This window comes from Pygoscelis adeliae, unplaced genomic scaffold, assembly GCF_000699105.1.
Source record: "Pygoscelis adeliae isolate BGI_AS28 unplaced genomic scaffold, ASM69910v1 Scaffold664, whole genome shotgun sequence".
Lineage (NCBI taxonomy): Eukaryota > Metazoa > Chordata > Aves > Sphenisciformes > Spheniscidae > Pygoscelis > Pygoscelis adeliae.
This window is the reverse complement of record NW_008824762.1, coordinates 1,204,826-1,222,928: the sequence shown is the minus strand read 5'-3', so window position 1 is coordinate 1,222,928 and position 18,103 is coordinate 1,204,826. Positions and strand designations below refer to the sequence as shown.

The 18,103-nt window shown below is 36.8% G+C and overlaps 1 protein-coding gene across 1 annotated transcript in view; it reads left to right on the top strand.

The window, feature by feature from the left end:
- The window catches only part of LOC103916539 (cytochrome P450 27C1), a 19,290-nt gene extending 1,366 nt beyond the window's left edge, over nucleotides 1-17,924 (top strand). The window contains exons 2-9 of the mRNA XM_009323544.1: nucleotides 3,758-3,948; nucleotides 5,578-5,777; nucleotides 7,454-7,663; nucleotides 9,398-9,561; nucleotides 12,936-13,102; nucleotides 13,904-13,982; nucleotides 14,922-15,125; nucleotides 17,808-17,924. Coding sequence (XP_009321819.1) covers nucleotides 3,758-3,948; nucleotides 5,578-5,777; nucleotides 7,454-7,663; nucleotides 9,398-9,561; nucleotides 12,936-13,102; nucleotides 13,904-13,982; nucleotides 14,922-15,125; nucleotides 17,808-17,924 — 1,332 coding nt within the window. The remainder of the gene's footprint in view (nucleotides 1-3,757; nucleotides 3,949-5,577; nucleotides 5,778-7,453; nucleotides 7,664-9,397; nucleotides 9,562-12,935; nucleotides 13,103-13,903; nucleotides 13,983-14,921; nucleotides 15,126-17,807) is intronic.
- Nucleotides 17,925-18,103: the final 179 nt, after the last annotated feature.

Below are 18,103 nucleotides of genomic sequence, written 5' to 3'. Positions count from 1 at the left end.
GCTCCTGTCACCTGGCGTATGGCAGCTCTGGAGTACGCGGTGGCGTGGGGGGCGGTAAAATAAATCTGAGCCCGGGTGGGGGTTGAGAGCCGCCCTCTGTGGTTGGGCACCTCCGCTTCTCTGGTGGTCCACAGGCCGCGGCGTGTCCCCTTCCTCACTCCCACCCGGCGAAGGTGGGTGCAGCGCGGTTACCCGTGCTTGGGACAGCGGGAGTCGGGTGAACGAGTATCCTTCCTCTGTACGGCGTTCCTTGGATGCTGGCACGGGCAGCTGTCTCACTGTACGGCGCTCTCTATCCGAAGATGGAGTTTTTTTGGTTGCTTGGCCAAACGTGGGTTTCATTCCTAAAAAGTCACGGTGCGTCTTCTGGGGCCCCTTCCCCAGGGAGTCCAAGTGATTCTAAAGTGAGCACTTGCGCTTGAGGGAGCAAAGCAGTGGGTTTCACCCTTTTTCAGTTGTGGACCCATAATGCTGTCCACTGGCAGTACAGATCTCTTTGGGAATACCGCAAATGTGGCATTTATTATTTTGCTTTTCTTAGTGACCTTTCCCAGATCGCTAGGAAGGGATTCACAGACAACCCCAAGAGGTTCACTGCCTGAAAATCACTGAAATTAAAAAAAAATGAGAGTGAAGTAAAAACAGAAAAGGGAAACCTAACAGAACAGGACAGAACTTTAAATGGTTTGAGGATCAAAACTTCAAAGTTAGGATTTACAAAGGGCCTAAAAAACCCAGAAAGAGGCAGGAAACACTGAAAAAAAACCCCAGAAACACATGTCTGGCTTTGTCATATTTGCCACTGAGATTTCTAAAGAGAAGTGTTAGGCTCCTCAGTTTATGCTGTGTTTGAGGGCAGCCAAACGGGATTGCTGATGATGAATTGCTCAACTTAATTGCTACCAAGACACATGCAGATGAAACTTTATGATTGTTAAAGCTTTTTGTTGCATTCCTTTTTTTTTCTCTACCTCTGTGGTGGTGCACAGGATTTGAGAGATGCTTACCATAGTCTCATAACGCTAAAAAAATACTGCCATTGAATTCAAGCTTTCACTGTTCTTTCACTGTCAAGGCAGTGAAAATTATTCAAATATTAAAAGGAAAAATAGACAACCTAAATAGTACATGCTTTTCACTACCACTAGCTGATATGGAAATTTTCTTCTTTAATGAATGTTATTCATAAAAAGGAAAGCAGGAGGAAGGATGAGGAGGAGTTGTAATACGATGCTAGTTTTTATTCTGTTTAGAGTCTCAAAAATCACTTTACAAATCATGGATGCCCAGTTTGCATACACGCTGGATGCAAATAGGCATTAACTGGCTTAATAACAGTCTGTTAAATTTAACAATACAGTGAACATCAGGAATGAATTAATCTGAAACCCTTTGGTAACCAGCACAGCTACTTAAACGATGTCCTTCGGCGCACACAAATATTTGTATGCTATATGCAGAAGGGGTGGGGAAGCCAAGCGCTTTTTCACAAAGGAGGTTCTGTTCTCAGTAACATGATTCCAGTTAGTCCTGGCCAAAGCAGTAATGCCTACAGCAACTATGACAAAGGGAAAGTATTTTTAATTTGATGGGGTTAGATCTCTTTTGTCTCATCAGTGCTATGCAAGTATAAAGAAAAGAAAGGTGAGAGGGGAGGGTTTGGATGCTGGCAGTTTGAATTTATGATGTGTGAAAGAATGTCTGGTGTGAGACTGGTATGTGAGACATGAAAGTGTAGTATTTTTAAGGTTTGGAACAAGGGAAAGAAAACCTATGTTGTGATGGAAAATATGGAAGAGAAATTCCAGGCATTTCTTTAAACATTAAGTTGATACACTAAACACTCTGTTGAAAGCAAGAGGTGTCCAAATACCTTGTCTGTTTCTGGTTTAAAACTAGTATTTCATTTATTTGATTGGATGGCTTGACGATTTATTTTCTGTTGAAGTTTATCCTCCCATGTAAACCTCACCATCAGTGGAACAAACAAGCCACTCCATAAATAGCAAAATTTGTTGAACCTGTTTTTCTGTGACTGGTGACCTGTATCCCCCTCATCCCACTGCCTTTTCCTTGCAGCGCCTATCTCCCAACTCATGCTTTCCTTTGAAGACTCATGCTCTCAGTTCTCTCCAAGTTCAGTTTCAATATCCCTAAAATATCCCCAGAGCAAGAGATACTTTGGGGTTTTGGGAGTGCTTGTTCGTACATTGGTCTGCATGTGGTGTTTGGTTAGCCAAACATTTCTGCTTAGACCAAGCAGAAATGGTAACAGTTGAGCTCCTACTGTAGCATTTCCCTCATCAGGGTGACTAATACGTGTGTCTCATTTGAATCCAGATGCTGATTTTTGAAAATGGTAAGAATATAATTGCAGATGTTTAACCCTCTGTTAAACTTGACTGAAATTGGCCATTGTGTTCCCAAAGTAGTTAAGAGGAGACTAGCAGAGACCACAATTGCAGAACTCTTGTTTTATTTAGAAACCAGGCAAAAAGAGTTGCATTTTTTATAAGCACTTGGTACCATATGCTGAAGAATGATTCATGTTTCTTAAACTTATTGTTGGCAATTAAACAATTCATCTCTGTAACCAAGACTGATTAAAAAAATATTTCTTGTAAGTTAATCTTGCGTCAACACTGGACTTCCACTAGTGTAGTTGTATCAAACATCTTTCATTTATAATAAACATAACCCTGCAAGCAGATGTCTTTAGATTAGATGCAGGTAACATGTCAAAGTTAAACTTTGGTCAGTTTAACTTGTCTTGCTACTTTAACCTGAAATAAAGGCTTTAAAATGTAAAGCTTTCTTAAACCTAAAGTCCTAATAATATATCTTTAACAACTCCTTTGCAGTTTTGTTTTCTTTCCCCTAAAAGGATGAGGTACCTCTATTCCTACTGAATTCCTGGGAGTTGGGTGTTTCATTTCATGACCATGTCAGAATGAAATTTGTTTGAAATAATCAGTAAGATTTCATGGGACAGTGATAGCGCAATCTTACTGGAAAACTTTCGGGTTTCTTTTTATACATGATTTAATGTTTTCCAATCTTCTTTCTTAATTGCCTGTTGCTTGCCTCCAGCTTGAATCATACAACTTGTGATCAGCCACTAAATAAACTTCACTGCAGGAATAAGACCTCAACTTTTCCTTCTTTTTGCAGAATTAACACGTCATTCTAAAGTTCACTGCTGATGAAGCTGTCCCAAAATCCAGTTTCTCACTAGGCTGCTATGCTATCATCGTCCTTGGTTAGGTGTGAGAAACTTATAAGTAGTTTTTTGTAAAGAATAAAATGATAGAGTAAGTCTTTATTTACAAAAGACATTAAAAGTAAGTTATTATATCTTTGTATTATACTGTTAATGTCACCCTGTTTACATCTGTGTTTTTCATTTTTCAGACATTCTTTCTCATCTGTTTGATCTGAAGAGATGTGTTTTTAAGTGCCCCAAGTCCTTTCATCTTCTCAGTATTTGGTTTCACTCACGCTTTGTGTCTTAGAGCTTTGGGTCTTTTCAGTCAGAGGTCCTGAACGGTGTGACCTCTCTGTTTGCCTTGTGAATATTTCACAGTAATGCTTAGACGCTTTCTCCTGACATTTCAAACCATTCCTTGACTGGAAGGCTGGGGATCAAGGTCTAGATGTGGTAGATTGATTCACTGTATGACAAATTGTCAGTTTCCTTTTGTGTTATTTTTCCTTAGTAATACTTTACTTCTGTTTCTCTTTGTTGGTGATATTGTAGCAAAAACACACTCAGGAATATGGAAAGATCTTCAAGTCTCACTTTGGTCCCCAGTTTGTTGTATCCATTGCAGATCGAGATATGGTTGCTCAAGTCCTCCGGGCAGAAGGTAGAGCACCACAAAGAGCTAACATGGAATCCTGGCAGGAATACAGAGACTTACGAGGGAGAGCCACTGGACTTATTTCTGCGTAAGTGTTGTTACTCCTTCATTTTCTAAGTTTTCTTGTAAAATTTTAGTGATTTTCAGAAGGACTGTACAGGTCGTCTGGGAATTCAGGCTTTCCTATGTGGGGAAATTAGTATGTCTAGTGGGGGGAAGAGGGTAGGAATTTATGGTGAATTGTCTGTTCTGCTGTACATTTTCAAAGGGATGGTAATTATGTGTAGTTTGAATATGGAGCAAGGTACCTTGCATAAAAACATTCTTGGGAAATGTGTATCAACTAGAGATGTCTAAGCTTACCTGAATGCGGTATTGCAGAATAGGGCTTACTAACTTTGGTACAGCACTGCGCAAATAGCGTTTATTGCTTCAGATCTAGACTGTTGCATCCAGTTGGCAGCGTGCTGTGTGGACTTGTTGGCTCAGGTTGGCTTTAGCTTTATTGTTCACCAAAGTGCCCCCTCAGTAGGTTAATGCAGAGAAGTCACTGTACGGTAAATTCACACTGTAGTGCATCCCCATGCAGATACTTTTGTACATGGCTGATTCTAGAAGAGTTGTCTGTCTTTAAAGCTTACATAAACTGGCAGTGCATGTGGGTGTGGTTAATTGCCACTGGGAACTACTCGCGGTCCCTACTGACATAGGGTGTTTATTTAGAGGGAAACTAATTTCCTGAGTCATGGACAGTCTGTTTCTTTCATGGCAAAAGGCATTATGTATTGCACTGCAGACTCAAATCTTAAGCTGCAGTTCAGAGTCAAACTAACAGTTCACTGATATTTTGTGAAATGAGATCTTAAATCAAGAGATAGTCAGAAAATGTCTGTTAAAGAGATTAAATTCTTTTGCTGGCCAGTAAGTTTCTGTACCTTGCAGCAGCATAGCTCCGGGTGAAAGAATTTAATGGGCAATACTTACATAGCAATTTAAAATAAATGCATAAAAGACAATTGCCTGTCTTCATAAGGAATTGAAAGATATCCTTGGAACGACTGTTCTCAAACACTCTACTCATATGAAGCATGCAGATGCTACAATTCAGATTTTTACTCTTCAGCCCAAGGATTTCAATACATAGCTCAGCTAAAGGACAATCTAGCTGTAAATTGTTTCTCTATAGCTAGGTCTGCTATCCTATTACTTTGTAGGTTTAGAATTGGGGTAACTGAAAGTGATGTATCAGTGATGGCATTTATGGTACTAGCTCAAATCGTTGATTTGTCAGATCTGGATGTGATACCTTTGGTAATTAAGCACCAATTCTAGGTAAAAGCAATTTTGCAGACTATACATTTATTTAAAGTAGTTTTAATAAGAAAATTTTGCAAATGTCTTGTGTTAGCTACTACTAAAATACTAATATAGAGACACTTGTCAGATTCAGAACAGTGAGTGGACAAGTTCTGTCACTCAGACCGGAGACTGACTGACAGATGTATGTACATGTTGCAACGCTGAAATTTAATGAGGACGTGCAATAAATACAGAATAAAAATGTAGGAGCATAATACCAAATATACATTATCATCAGTTTCATTTCACCACTTGCTTTCATTTGAGATGAAAAATCATAGTTTCATTGCGGAGCTCCTACCCAGCTAATGATTGTTAAGGAGAATTGTGTATAGACATTATTAATAATTTCTTCTAGGGAGGGGGAACAATGGCTAAAAATGAGAAGTGTGCTGAGGCAAAAAATTCTGAAACCCAAAGATGTGGCTGTTTACTCTGAAGGAGTCAACGAAGTTATCACAGACTTAATTAAAAGAATCCACACCCTCAGAAGTCAAGAGGACGATGGGGAAACAGTGACCAATGTTAACAAACTTTTCTTCAAGTATTCAATGGAAGGTAAGCCCAGGCTGTATAATATCTGTAAAGAAAATGGATGTAAAGCAGTGTGCTTATGATTAGGCATTTTTGCCAAGTGACTAGTGCCCCGTTGTGATTAATCTGAAAAGGGAAGCTTGATATTCTACATTCAGGTGTCTTCCTACTTAGTGCAGTAGATATCAGTAGAATTCCTTTGTAGAGTCCGAAGAGATGATACCTTGTATTAAGGGACAATTCCTGTGGAAATGCTGGTATATAGGTAAAATGTAAAATCAAGGCCCTGAGCAGTTTCAGTACTCCATATTTCTGTATTAATTTCTCAAGAATAAGGGTGTTGACCTTCTAACAGTGTGACTTCTAAGACATGTTAACAACATACTGGCCAAATCCCAGGTGGGGAATCACTGTGTGATGTATCTAAATTCTGTTCATAGCTTAATGTGGGAAAAGATACTGCTTTCCTCTGCCTACACATGCCAACTGTGGGATTGTTATGCTTGCCTTAAAATCATCTGCCACTGGCTACCATTAATGAGAGAATGCTAAATGGAACTCCAGCCTGAGCTAGCACAGTGTTTCCTGTGTTCTTGTAGAAATCTAATGGTGATTCATATTTCATACATTCCTCTAACTGGCTGCATGCAATCTGATCTTGTTATATGTAGTGCCTTTTAAAAACATTGGTACTCTTTGCTGACAGGCAGCTGAATAATTTGAGATTTGCAAGAACTTCCAAATTGCTCACCTATGAAGATGCTGTATCAAGTGGCTGGCTGGCTGTTTGGTAAACTAACCTGAGTCTGTTCTACATTAATAATGTCTAAAAATGGCATTCAACTAAGAGTTACCAATTTTATGGAATTTTAAACTCTGAGCTTACAGATTCACTTTAACTGATGGGTTAGTTTAAATTCTTCACATTCTTTTAGCTTTTCATTTATAACTTGTGCCTAGCACGCACTTATTTCCTATATGAATTGCAGTTTTAATTAACTTACACTGTCAGCTGTTCAGGAAACGAATGTGTAAGATTTTTTTGAAAAGACCATGTAAAGAGCAAAAGAATGCATAAGAACTAGCAGTTGCTGAAAGAGGCACAAGAGAAATAAAAAGTGCAGAAAAATATCTCCCCAGGGAGGAAAATTAGGGAAGGAAGAGTGAGCTGAAAATAGCCAGATTTTAAAATTATTTTTGTCAATAAAGGAGAAATAAGAAGCAAAGAACAGGAAAAAAAAAAGTTTCTTCAAATATCTGTATCTATATCTATACATATGTACACACATGAGAATTTATGGGGAGTGTGATGGAGGGCAAGATCAAGGTTAAACATCACATTTATTATGCCTGTTTTTAATACGAGAAACAGAGAAAAAAGAGACTAGAGTGTTAACAGACCAGTTACTCCAAGTATCTAATTAACAGTTATTCTAATATTTCCTGGAAAGATGCGGACAAACTGTTAACTAATGAATTTAAAAGCACAAAAATTATTTAAAAACATTTGATTTGATGCAAGTGGCTTTGAGAAATTATCTAAATGCCTTTTAAAATTACCTAATTGCAGTAATATTGTACAGTAATAATAACTAAACATTTTTGGAAGGTAGTTCCATTATGTTAGCATTATAATTCCTTAAATTATTAAGATGTATATATGCATGTGTATAGCAAATTCTTTGATTTTGTATGTGCAGGTGTGGCAACTATTCTGTATGAACGCCGGTTGGGCTGCCTGGAAAACAACATCCCACAGCAGACTGTTGAATATATTGAGGCTCTGGAGTTGATGTTCAGTATGTTTAAGACCACGATGTATGCAGGTGCTATTCCCAAATGGCTTCGTCCACTTATACCAAAACCCTGGAGAGAGTTCTGCAGATCCTGGGATGGACTCTTCAAATTTAGTAAGATTTAGTAGTAGAAAAGTTCAGGTGTATTTCTGCAGGTTCTGTGTGTGTTTGAACAGGACTTGCTGCATTTCTCTTCTAAAATTGTAACAAGACATTGTGGTAGAAGTAAGTTTTGTATTAAAGTCAGACTGGCCAAGGGAACCGTTTTAAAACGTTTTAAAAAATACTCTACTGAAAAAGAATTTTACCAGTACGCTTTAAATATTCCCCTATTTTATACTGCTGTTTCTTTATTTGTCTTCATCTTTTTCAGCACCCACTCCTCACTCCAGGTCCGAGTTCTTTGCCACTCAAACTTTAATGAGGGTGGTTTTGTTGACTTCAGCAAGTTTTTCAGTCAGGCACTCTGACAAATAATCACTGCTAAAACTGACTAGAGAGTTAAAAAATGAGACTCTAGCAATTACTTAAACTCTTTGTGAAGTTTATCTATACACATATAAGAATATAAGTTGACATAGAACTACACTGCTGTACTACAATGTTTTTTTGTGAATAAAGCATTCCAGCCTACTTTATCAATCAGCTTTCATATAAGTAAGAAGAAGGAGTTGTCTTTGCAATATATTTTTTTTAATATTCTGGAGTGTTTAAAAAACTTTAAACCCTTTTTCCCTCTCTAATGTTAGAAAGCTGCATGCATTTTAAAATTTATTTTATTAGCACTATTTGTCTAGGTAGGTCTGTGTACATCTTTTTGAGAGTAGATTCTTTAGTTTCTTAACTTTTAATATGCCTAATATGCTTAATTTTTAATATGTATTGGTCTGTACCTACAGCAGGCATTAGGGAATCCATTTAATGCTGATACAGGTGTGCTTTCTGTGAAACGTACTTTTTTCACACTGCCACTTTTAAATTATTTCTCATGATAAAGCACCCTTGTTCCCTTTTGTGGGTTAAAAACAATAGCAGACTTTAGCTTTATCCTAACAGCAGCTGAAAAACTGTTCTTGAGGAATTTGTTCCATTTGAAACTTGTTATGCTGTTTCTTTGTTTAATCCCTTTGTGAAAAAGGAATTAAATGGTGAGAATCACTGTATGTGATGTGTGTGTTTGTGTAGGTTTCATAAAGGAACGTGTTGATTTTAGTTTTTTTTTTTTGTAAGCTCATTCTGCGAGACATTAACTTTCTGAGGAGTTTTCCTCTTTTTAAAGCCCTTGTTTCACTGCAGATGCTGTTTGTAGTCACTGAAGTATAAATGGGACTGTGGGTGAAATTGCTCAAAATGTCATTCACTGAAGTTTTTCATTTTTTGTTATTACTTAATGCTCCTCATCTTTGTCTTCAGTGTGATTCAGTTCTGTGGCTTTGACCTTCTGGTTGCTGCTAACATCTTGTAGCAGCCGCTGTGTGCTAACTTGCAGCACGCTCTGCAGAGTTCACCACTTCTTGCAGAGTCATCAGAAAACAAGCCAGGTGGGCGTAAAAACTTGACCTTGAGCTTCCTCCACTTGCAGTCAGAAACTATAGTCTCTTGTGTCCTTTCCTCGTGCTCAGCATTCTCATGCTGTGAGCTACCAAGGTTCCTGTCAGCTCTGTCTTTCCTTACCGTGAGTACCCAAGGACCTCCACCACCACTATATTATCTTTTCCCTGAGAAAATAAATGCAAATATTTTGTCTTTTACGGCTATGTAGTGTAGCGTAAGGGGGAAATGTCACTACTGAATGGAACGAACAGAAAAATAAAAATGGAAGCTTAACAATTTTTTTGAATCCCAAAGGTCAAATCCATGTTGACAACAAATTGAAGGCTATTCAGTCTCAGCTGGACCAAGGAGAAGAAGTAAATGGTGGGCTACTTACATACCTCCTAGTGAGTAAGGAACTTACTTTGGAAGAGATCTATGCCAATATGACTGAAATGCTTCTGGCAGGAGTGGACACAGTAAGCTTGTTACCGTTTTTCTTGTGCACAATTGTTTTTGTAAACCAGTACCATTCGCAGCTATCTTCAGGGGGAGTTATGTTGTTTATAAGGACATAATTTCTGATACATTTAAGTAATTACATCTTTAAAATGATAGAAAATATTTACTGTACCGTGTAATCTCTCTACTAGAATGAAGTCAGTGTTGTTCCATTCTAGCTGTGGTTTACAGGAACCCATCATTTGGGAGTCAGTTCCACAGTTTACTGAGCAGATAAAATAGCAATTGTCTCTACATTTGGCTTGAATTTTATACATTTTCTTTTCCTAGTTTGAATATCAGGTTGGTATTTGTGCTTCTTTAGGTAGACCACAATAGAAAAGGCTGCTGAAAGTTAGTGTGAAAAAATTGATCGATAGACTCACATGTAGAATTTGGTAAAGGATTTTTACATATGGCTAATTAAATCAACTGGGGGACACATTATGGATCAGATACCTGGTTTGTGCTGAAGTCCATTAGGAGGGGGGTGTTAGGCCAGCACTAATGTAGGTAAGGCATAAGTTTGCCACCCATGCTTGTGCTGGCAACATACAGTCAGTCTGAGGCAAAGAGCTGTGGTGATGGGGCTCAGCATTAATGAGGTTAGCGTAAGAGGTATGTTAACACCTAGTGAAGCATTCTAAGTGGCCATCTTTCCTTATTCTTCTGATTTGTCATCTAGAGCATTTGAAGAGGCATTAAGGTCATGTATGTATCTTGCCCTCCTTTCATTCCTATCGTGTGAAATCAGTGTAGCTCAGTATTGACTGCAGCATGACAATCAGAAGAACAAGAAATGATAAAAATTAGTTACTGTATTGTATATACAATGTAATGTATATGGAGTTATTTAGCGTATCAGTGAACACTATTATTGTAAATGATTGTAAACGAGCAATTTTTAGAAAGAAATCTATATGAATTTGATAAAGAAAGTGCTATGTAGGACTGTGTTTAATAGTCTTACAGTAAAAAAGATTAAAATAAGTAAAAAAGTAAAGTAGCCTTAAAGTAAAAAAACCTCTCTGGATGACGGAATTCAGATTTTTTTAATTTAAGAAAGTTCGTAAGGTTTCTAAAGAAAACAAAAAAACCCCAACAGTAATACTTTTGAATTCCAAAATAAGGAGCATATGTAAAGCTTATTTATGTGCTGAAGATTATTCCATTGGTTAAATATCCCAAGGGCTTATGAGTTTGGAGAGCTTTTTGATGTTTGGTTCTTAAGTAAAGCACAGCTATTCATCCCATTCATTTTCTAATCTTTCAGACCCTTAATTTTCCATTTTTAGTGTGTGAGAGAGTTTTCATTAAACTAAAAGGACAGTGTTCAAGTTCATGCCAACAAGAGTTTCTCTTTCCATTTGACTCAGCTTTCTCAGCTGGCAACAATCATTTTGTGAGAGCACGGTACTTCTGATTTCCTCATTTCCAAGTACAAGACAGAAATTGAGGGAACCTTTTTTCCCCTACTGCTGTCACTTCAGTTCTCATTTTATCATAGAAAATGAAAGAGGTTTAGAGGATTATAAAAGCTTTCAACAAAATTGTAAGGCAGTTTTTGGCTACAAAGCATTTTGGCTGTCCCTGGAACAGTGCTAATTTTTAAGAGGTTATGAAGGAGCTGGGAACCTGGGAAGAAACTGTTTGTATCAGAGAAGTTCTGTATACAGCTGGCACAATTGCCAGCTCCTCTGAGCTCTGGGCGGAATAGGGCAGGGTTGCATTTTAGCAAGGGACAGCCACTCAGTATGACAAGAAGAAAAAAAGAAAGGTTCTGAGAATGATACTTCTAGCATTATACCCCAGTTTGACGACAAGACATAAAAGGTCACCGTCGTGATGAATTTGCATTCTAAATTGATCTTAAATGTAAGCCCAAAATAAGACATTTCCAGAAGTTGGGGATTTTACCCATACATTGTTTATAACCTTAAACTTTGTTGTGCCAATGAGTGAGAAGCTGAAAATAAAACTGTTTCCTGCCTAGAAAGTGAAACTGGTTGTCTGTCTTCATTATACAAGTTGAAAAAAATACATTTAAAAATAATTCAAGAAAATTAGGGTAGTGTTTACAATTTTTCTCTCTTAAATGCTGTAAGATACTAAGAACAACACAGGTGAGGAACAGAATGATTACACTGTCACTTTCTCTGCCATACGTACTCAGGAACACTGAAAATACATTTTTCATCATAAACTTTCTATCTTCAGTGATGAATGTGAGAAAGACGGGCTCAAGTAAGGCCATTTGCTTAACCTTAATGTCTTGGGTGCAGCTGATAGTAGAAGCAAAATGTCCTGAGTCTGTCTAGTATTTGAATGGAGTAGTCCCTGAAATCCAAGTAGCTTAAACACAGGGACTCCTGGTTAAGTGAATGGTAAATGTTGGATCACAAATAAAGAGTTGAAATACTCTACTTAGTTCCATGTTAGTACAGATGGAGTGAGTTCATGCTCTCAGAGTGTATCCTAAACCACAAATGTGCATTGAAGAGCAATTTTTCCAGCTGAGGCGAAAGAGGATTAGATGATGGGTTCCTTTAAATCATCTTGTGCTCAAAGTTGAACTGTCTTCTGCCTTGTGTTCTGTTTCTTCCTTCAGACAAAATATTTTTAAATGATTTTTCACACAGTACCTCTTTTCTGGAGTCTTTGTGATTACTAGAATAATCAATTGGAGGGGGAGCATATTTTAACATTTTGGGGCCACTTTAAATATATAAGCTCCTCTTTGAGCTTCCTTAAGAAAGTTTTCAATAGGATGCTCAATTTCAGTGAAATGGGATTTTTCAAGGGGTAGAAAGTGCCAATTGCGGTGTAGCATTCCTTACCAAAGGATAAAGTATAATCTTAGCAGTGATAATATCAATTCTGTTGTCTGGATGCTATGAGGAGACTACCATATGCTTAAAAGGGGTTGGTAGTGTTCTGAGTAGTATTCTTTTGTTTCCTGTGAAATGTTTTTGTTGGGAAGAAAGGTGAAACACACATTGAAAACTAACAGTTAACTTAATCCATTGCTGTTTAGAGCCTTTATGTTTCGGTATTGTTTATGTAGTTTTGTTTGCATTTGTATTTTCTGCTGCTTTTTAATATTTCACTGGGAAAATATCAGCATGGGTTCTTCTGATATGTGGCGGATTTTTAAATGGAAAAGGGGTGAAGGAGGAGGTGGTGAAGTCTGACAACATCGCATTGAGTCCAGATGTGAATCATTGCCAGTCTGTTTTATAACTTTAAACATATAAAACACATAGTTGAAAAGCCAAACGATCAGTTTGGCTTGAAATTATTTTTAATCTAATCTTGTTGGACTTGATGATGATGGTTGTGGTTTCTTCCTTAGACTTCTTTTACTTTGTCCTGGGCAACATACTTGTTGGCAAAGCACCCTGAGGTTCAACAACGTGTTTATGAGGAAATAGTCAATAAGCTGGGAAAAGACCAAGTTCCTGTTGCTCACGATGTCCCAAAATTGCCTTTGATTAGAGCTGTGCTGAAAGAAACCTTGAGGTAAGTAGCAGACAACTGCAATCATTAATTAAAAAATTTAATTCCATGTAGTTGTAATGGATTTTGAGTCCATGCTAATGTTTGTATTTAGTTGTTGTTACTGCTGTTTGCTGCTTCTGCTTTTATTTATTGTAGCAATATTGTATCCAAGGCTGCCCAAGCAATGAAATATGATCGTTTATATAATGTTTAATGTTTTTAAGTATGGTAGAAGTAGTATCACATATGTAGAACATGTCTGTAAGGTAGATAATTGAAAGCTTGATTTTTGCCTTTTAAGTATTAGTCCGTATGATGAACTGTTACAACCTCCTCCCACACACACTACTGCAAAGTGGTACTTTGCGGTGCCACTACAATCATTTTAAGCTTCTTGACTTAAATTGAAGGCATGTGACATGCTTTTTTATATGTTTATACCAAATGTTCATAGTGAGGTGAGGGGAGTAAGAGGATTTTAGAGAAGGCATCAACAAGGCTTTTTCAGCTCCCAGTAGTGCTAAAACGTCTCCAGTTTGACCAACTGGTTGCATGTTTGTACATGTGTAAAGCAAATAAATATATAGACCAACTATCTCAAACTCCAGTTACTAGTAAATAACTTTTCTCAGGTATTAATCATATTCTCACAGATGATTCAAGGTCTTTGAATCTCCGAGGTGTTCTGTACTTTTGAAAAACCTTTTTGCTGTGAATGCATATTGCATTCATATTGCATATTTGTGAATGCAAATTGGAATCTAAACTTTTTAGGTTGTATTAGTTATTACTGTTGAACTTCTCATAAATATTTGTCTCTAGGTTATATCCAGTATTGCCAGGAAATGGAAGAGTGACCCAAAAAGACTTGGTTGTTGGAGGATACTTGATACCTAAAGGGGTAGGTTCTGTTGCAGTCCTCTGCAGAGAACACAGTTTAATTTTTCTGTGTGAAATGTGATTTGTTACAACATATATACACTTCATTGATTTCAAAAGATTTCACCAAGCTAGAGCATTAAGAGGAAAGTATTTCAATAATACCCCTTTATATGACAAAAACAGATTTTGTAATTGACTTGTTGCTGTTTGGTTTTTTTAGATTTGGGTCCTCACCTGCTAATCAAATTTACCATCATGACTTGTTCTTAATATTCTTGAGGGTGGAGTCTATTGATAACATCTCTGTGCAATGTTACAATTTGATTAAAAAAACATTCATTATTCTTGCAGTTTTCTAATTCTTTGCTTATTAATTCCCTTTGTGGAAAGAGTTTAGTTTCCTTTTTAAATTGTGAATCTTTCCTTTATACTATTCAAAGATTACACAGACGTCATGGTAGAACTGTATGTCTCTGTTTTAAATGACAGCAGGATTCTTAATACACTTACTTAAATATTATTCCACACACGTTTCCCTCCCCGCCCCCGGATTTATTTGGAAACATAATCACATCAATTATTGCTGGTTTTTTTCTTGAGGTGGCTTTTTTCTTCCCCTTCCCATCCTGTTTTTTTTCTTTCCACTGTCTTGTATCTCTCTTCTTCCTTTCTCTCATACTATCTTTTTGAGACAATTCCCAATACTTGTGACTTTTGTTCCCATCTCCTTCCCCACTGCATCTTCTCTCATATATCCAGCAACATTTAAAACAACTTGAAGATTATTTCATTTGACCAGTTGGGAAAGGGATCTGATTTTCTAGGTATCCTTTTTTCTTGTAGAATTACTCAAATATACTTAATTTTTATGACATCATATTGCAGTAATTACAAATGCTTTTTTATTTTGTTATGTGTATTGGAGTTAGCTAAATATAAATATCATTTATTTCCTCAGACGCAGCTGGCACTCTGTCATTATACTACTTCATACAGTGAAGAAAATTTCTCAGTGGCGAATGAGTTCCGACCTGAACGCTGGCTGAGGAAAGATAATTTGGACAGAGTAGACAATTTTGGTTCCATCCCCTTTGGTTATGGCATTCGAAGTTGTATAGGAAAAAGAATTGCAGAGCTGGAAATTCATCTTGCACTGATTCAGGTTAGAACTATATGACAGCATTACAAGAAGAAAAATATATTGGTATGATTCTTTTCTATGTATACCATTTCTGGGTATCTTACAGTGCACAAAAACTTTGTTTTGGAGTGTTGTCTAGCATACTCATCCTGCAAAGGCCTAAAAACTTGAAAATAATCATGCTTGAAATGTAGCATACTAGTTAAACTACATTGCAGAAGAAAAATTCTTTATAGTACAAATGAAGTAAAACTAAAGGTAAGATTGCTAAGGAAGTATATGGATTTAGTACAGAAGGTTTTTGTAAGCAAATTTGAAGTCTTTCTTCATGTATGTTAGAATGGTTACCTGCTGTTTCAGTATTTTAGTTACAAAGAATTCAGTACTTACGAAGATGTAAAAAAGTTTTTATGTCCTTGTACTGACCACAGTGTTATGACAAATAGTAGAATTTTTCTGTGTTCTGTGGTTTTCCGTCCCTTCTTGTTCTTTCTTCTAACTTCATTATCATTTTAGATATATAGTTATATAAGTAGTTAGTACATATTGATATATAGTTTTCCATTGCTTCATATCATAAAGAAAGCTTTCCCAACAGCTGCTACTTTTTTTGTCATTTACAAGACACCCTTTAACTCAAATGCTGAGCTCAGATTGTGCAATCAAAACTCAAAGATTTGGAAACTATTTATAGTTACTTAACTATAAAAATATTTAGAGCCATTATATGTATTCAAAGCAAAGCTTGATTGAATTTGCCTTAGAATTTCCTTAAGTAAACTCCTAGAGCAATCTCTGAACAATTAGCATCTGTCTTTCGGAACTCAGAGTGAGATAGGTCTCAGGGGGCCAGATAAAACAAACATACTTGCATCTTTTTGAAAAGGAGGATCAAGGAAGTAATAGAGAGCCTGCTTTTGTTTTCTGGAAAGAAACTAGAACCAAATAGCACACAACCTATTTGTAAGCATCAGGATGATATTTAAGTGATTTAAAAATAGAAACACGTGAAGCATGGAGCTGATCAAAGATAAATTGTTTCAGACCAATCTGATTTTTTCTTTCTTTGACTTGATCACTTACGTAATGTGGTGGATATAAAATAAATCATGTTTTCTGACTTCAGGAAGTATTTTCACATGTCCTATACATTGTTCTCACAATTAAATGAATATAATTTGTTCCAGGTGGAAGTGTACCTATAAAATGTATGCACAACTGGTTGGAAAAAAGAAATAGCTGGAGGCAGTAGCTGTCAAATATTTGCTGTTGAACTGGGAAAGCGTTTAATTAAAATTCTGTAAGAGTCTCTTGCATTTGATTTAGGTTGGTATTTTCATTAAAAGTGTAAATGATGGATTAGAGAATACTTTTAGAGTTTGCATAGGATACCGAGCTGGCATAAATGAAGTTAAAATCAGAGGATATGAATATAGAATTACGAAAAAATGGAGAAATGTTCCAGAATCAACACAAAGTTGTTCACTAAGGACAGTTGCAAGTTACTGCTCTTGAGAAGAAATCAAATGCATAATTACAAATTGCTGACCAACTGGCTCGGTAATTAGTACCGTTGAAACAGACTGGAGGGATATAGTAAAAAATTGGTCAACAATAATGATGCTAATTCTGACAAGGCAGTGTAATTCTTGGGTATATTAACAGTATTAACAAGCATGTTGTATGTCAGAAAGAGGAGCTGAATTACTCGGTCTTGCCAAACACTGGCGAATCCTCAGCTAGACAATGATACGCAACCGACCCTATGCACTGCATTTTAAGGACAATATAGTCAGATTGGAGGAAATCTGGGAGACAGAGAGAATAACAAGAATGAGAGGTTTGAAAAAGAGAAGAATGAGATGAAAAGTTGATCAAACATCTAACACTGGAAAAGGTAGTTATGTATAGGAAAATAATGCATTGTTCATCATGCTTACTAGGAGAAGGATAAGAGAAGATTGCTTAGTTTATAGGAAAAAGTGTTTGAGATTTAATATTAGGAAAAGTTGAGGATGTTGCGGTATTTCCTTCTTGAAAGTTTAAAAATAGATAGCTTCAAAACAGGTGAGATAAATCTCTTGGAGTTTGTTTTAGCCCACAATTTCTGTGATTTATGTTTGCAGCTGATTCTCTCAGTTTCATTAAGTGTATGGAAATAGAGGCTTAATGTATAGAGAACCTGTGTGATTGAATTATAGTGATTCTGTTCAGGAGAGGTTCTAATATTTGACTCCTTGAATTATGATTGTTTCACTTGGTGCACTGGACAGTTGCTGTCTCATGTTTGTTTTGTTTCCTTCTGCCCAGGGAGAGAAATGTGTGCGATGGGATTGGGACCCTTTTATTGCTTTGTTTTATAATTGCACGTATTGATTTATATTAAAGGAAGTGAAATCAAAAACAGAGAGGAAGCTTACAAGGTTTGAAAGAGACCTTAGTTTCCTTGATAGCTCAGACTGTTGTGTGGAAATTCTTCAGAAAGGACTGGCTCAGTCCTCCTTCAATCAGGGAGGAAGATTTTTAACTGTAATCTTCACCTTGTAACAACTATTTTTTCTTTCCTGTGTGGGAATCATAGCACTTAGACTCCACAGCATTGGCAACAGAAATTTTATTCGTCACAGTCTGTTATGTTCTCTTTTCCAAAGTCTAATCTTCGTCTGTCAGCTTTTCTAATACTTGTCCTGTTTATCTTCACAGTTGCTTCAGAATTTTGAGATCAAAATTTCTCCCAAAACTGAACCAGTTCATGCCAAAACCCATGGACTTTTGACTCCTGGAAACTCCATCAATGTGAGATTTTCTGACAGAAAGTGAGACTCAAATGTTTTGGAAATACTTGTGTGATTTTCATGGGAACAGACTTGCATCTTATGGATGTTTAATCATGCTTGTTCGCTGGTTTGTAGGTATTTGGCAAAATGATAAAGTATTATGTTCTGCCTTAGTTCTAGCAGTACATAAGAGAAATAACCTCTCCTATAATAGGTAATTAC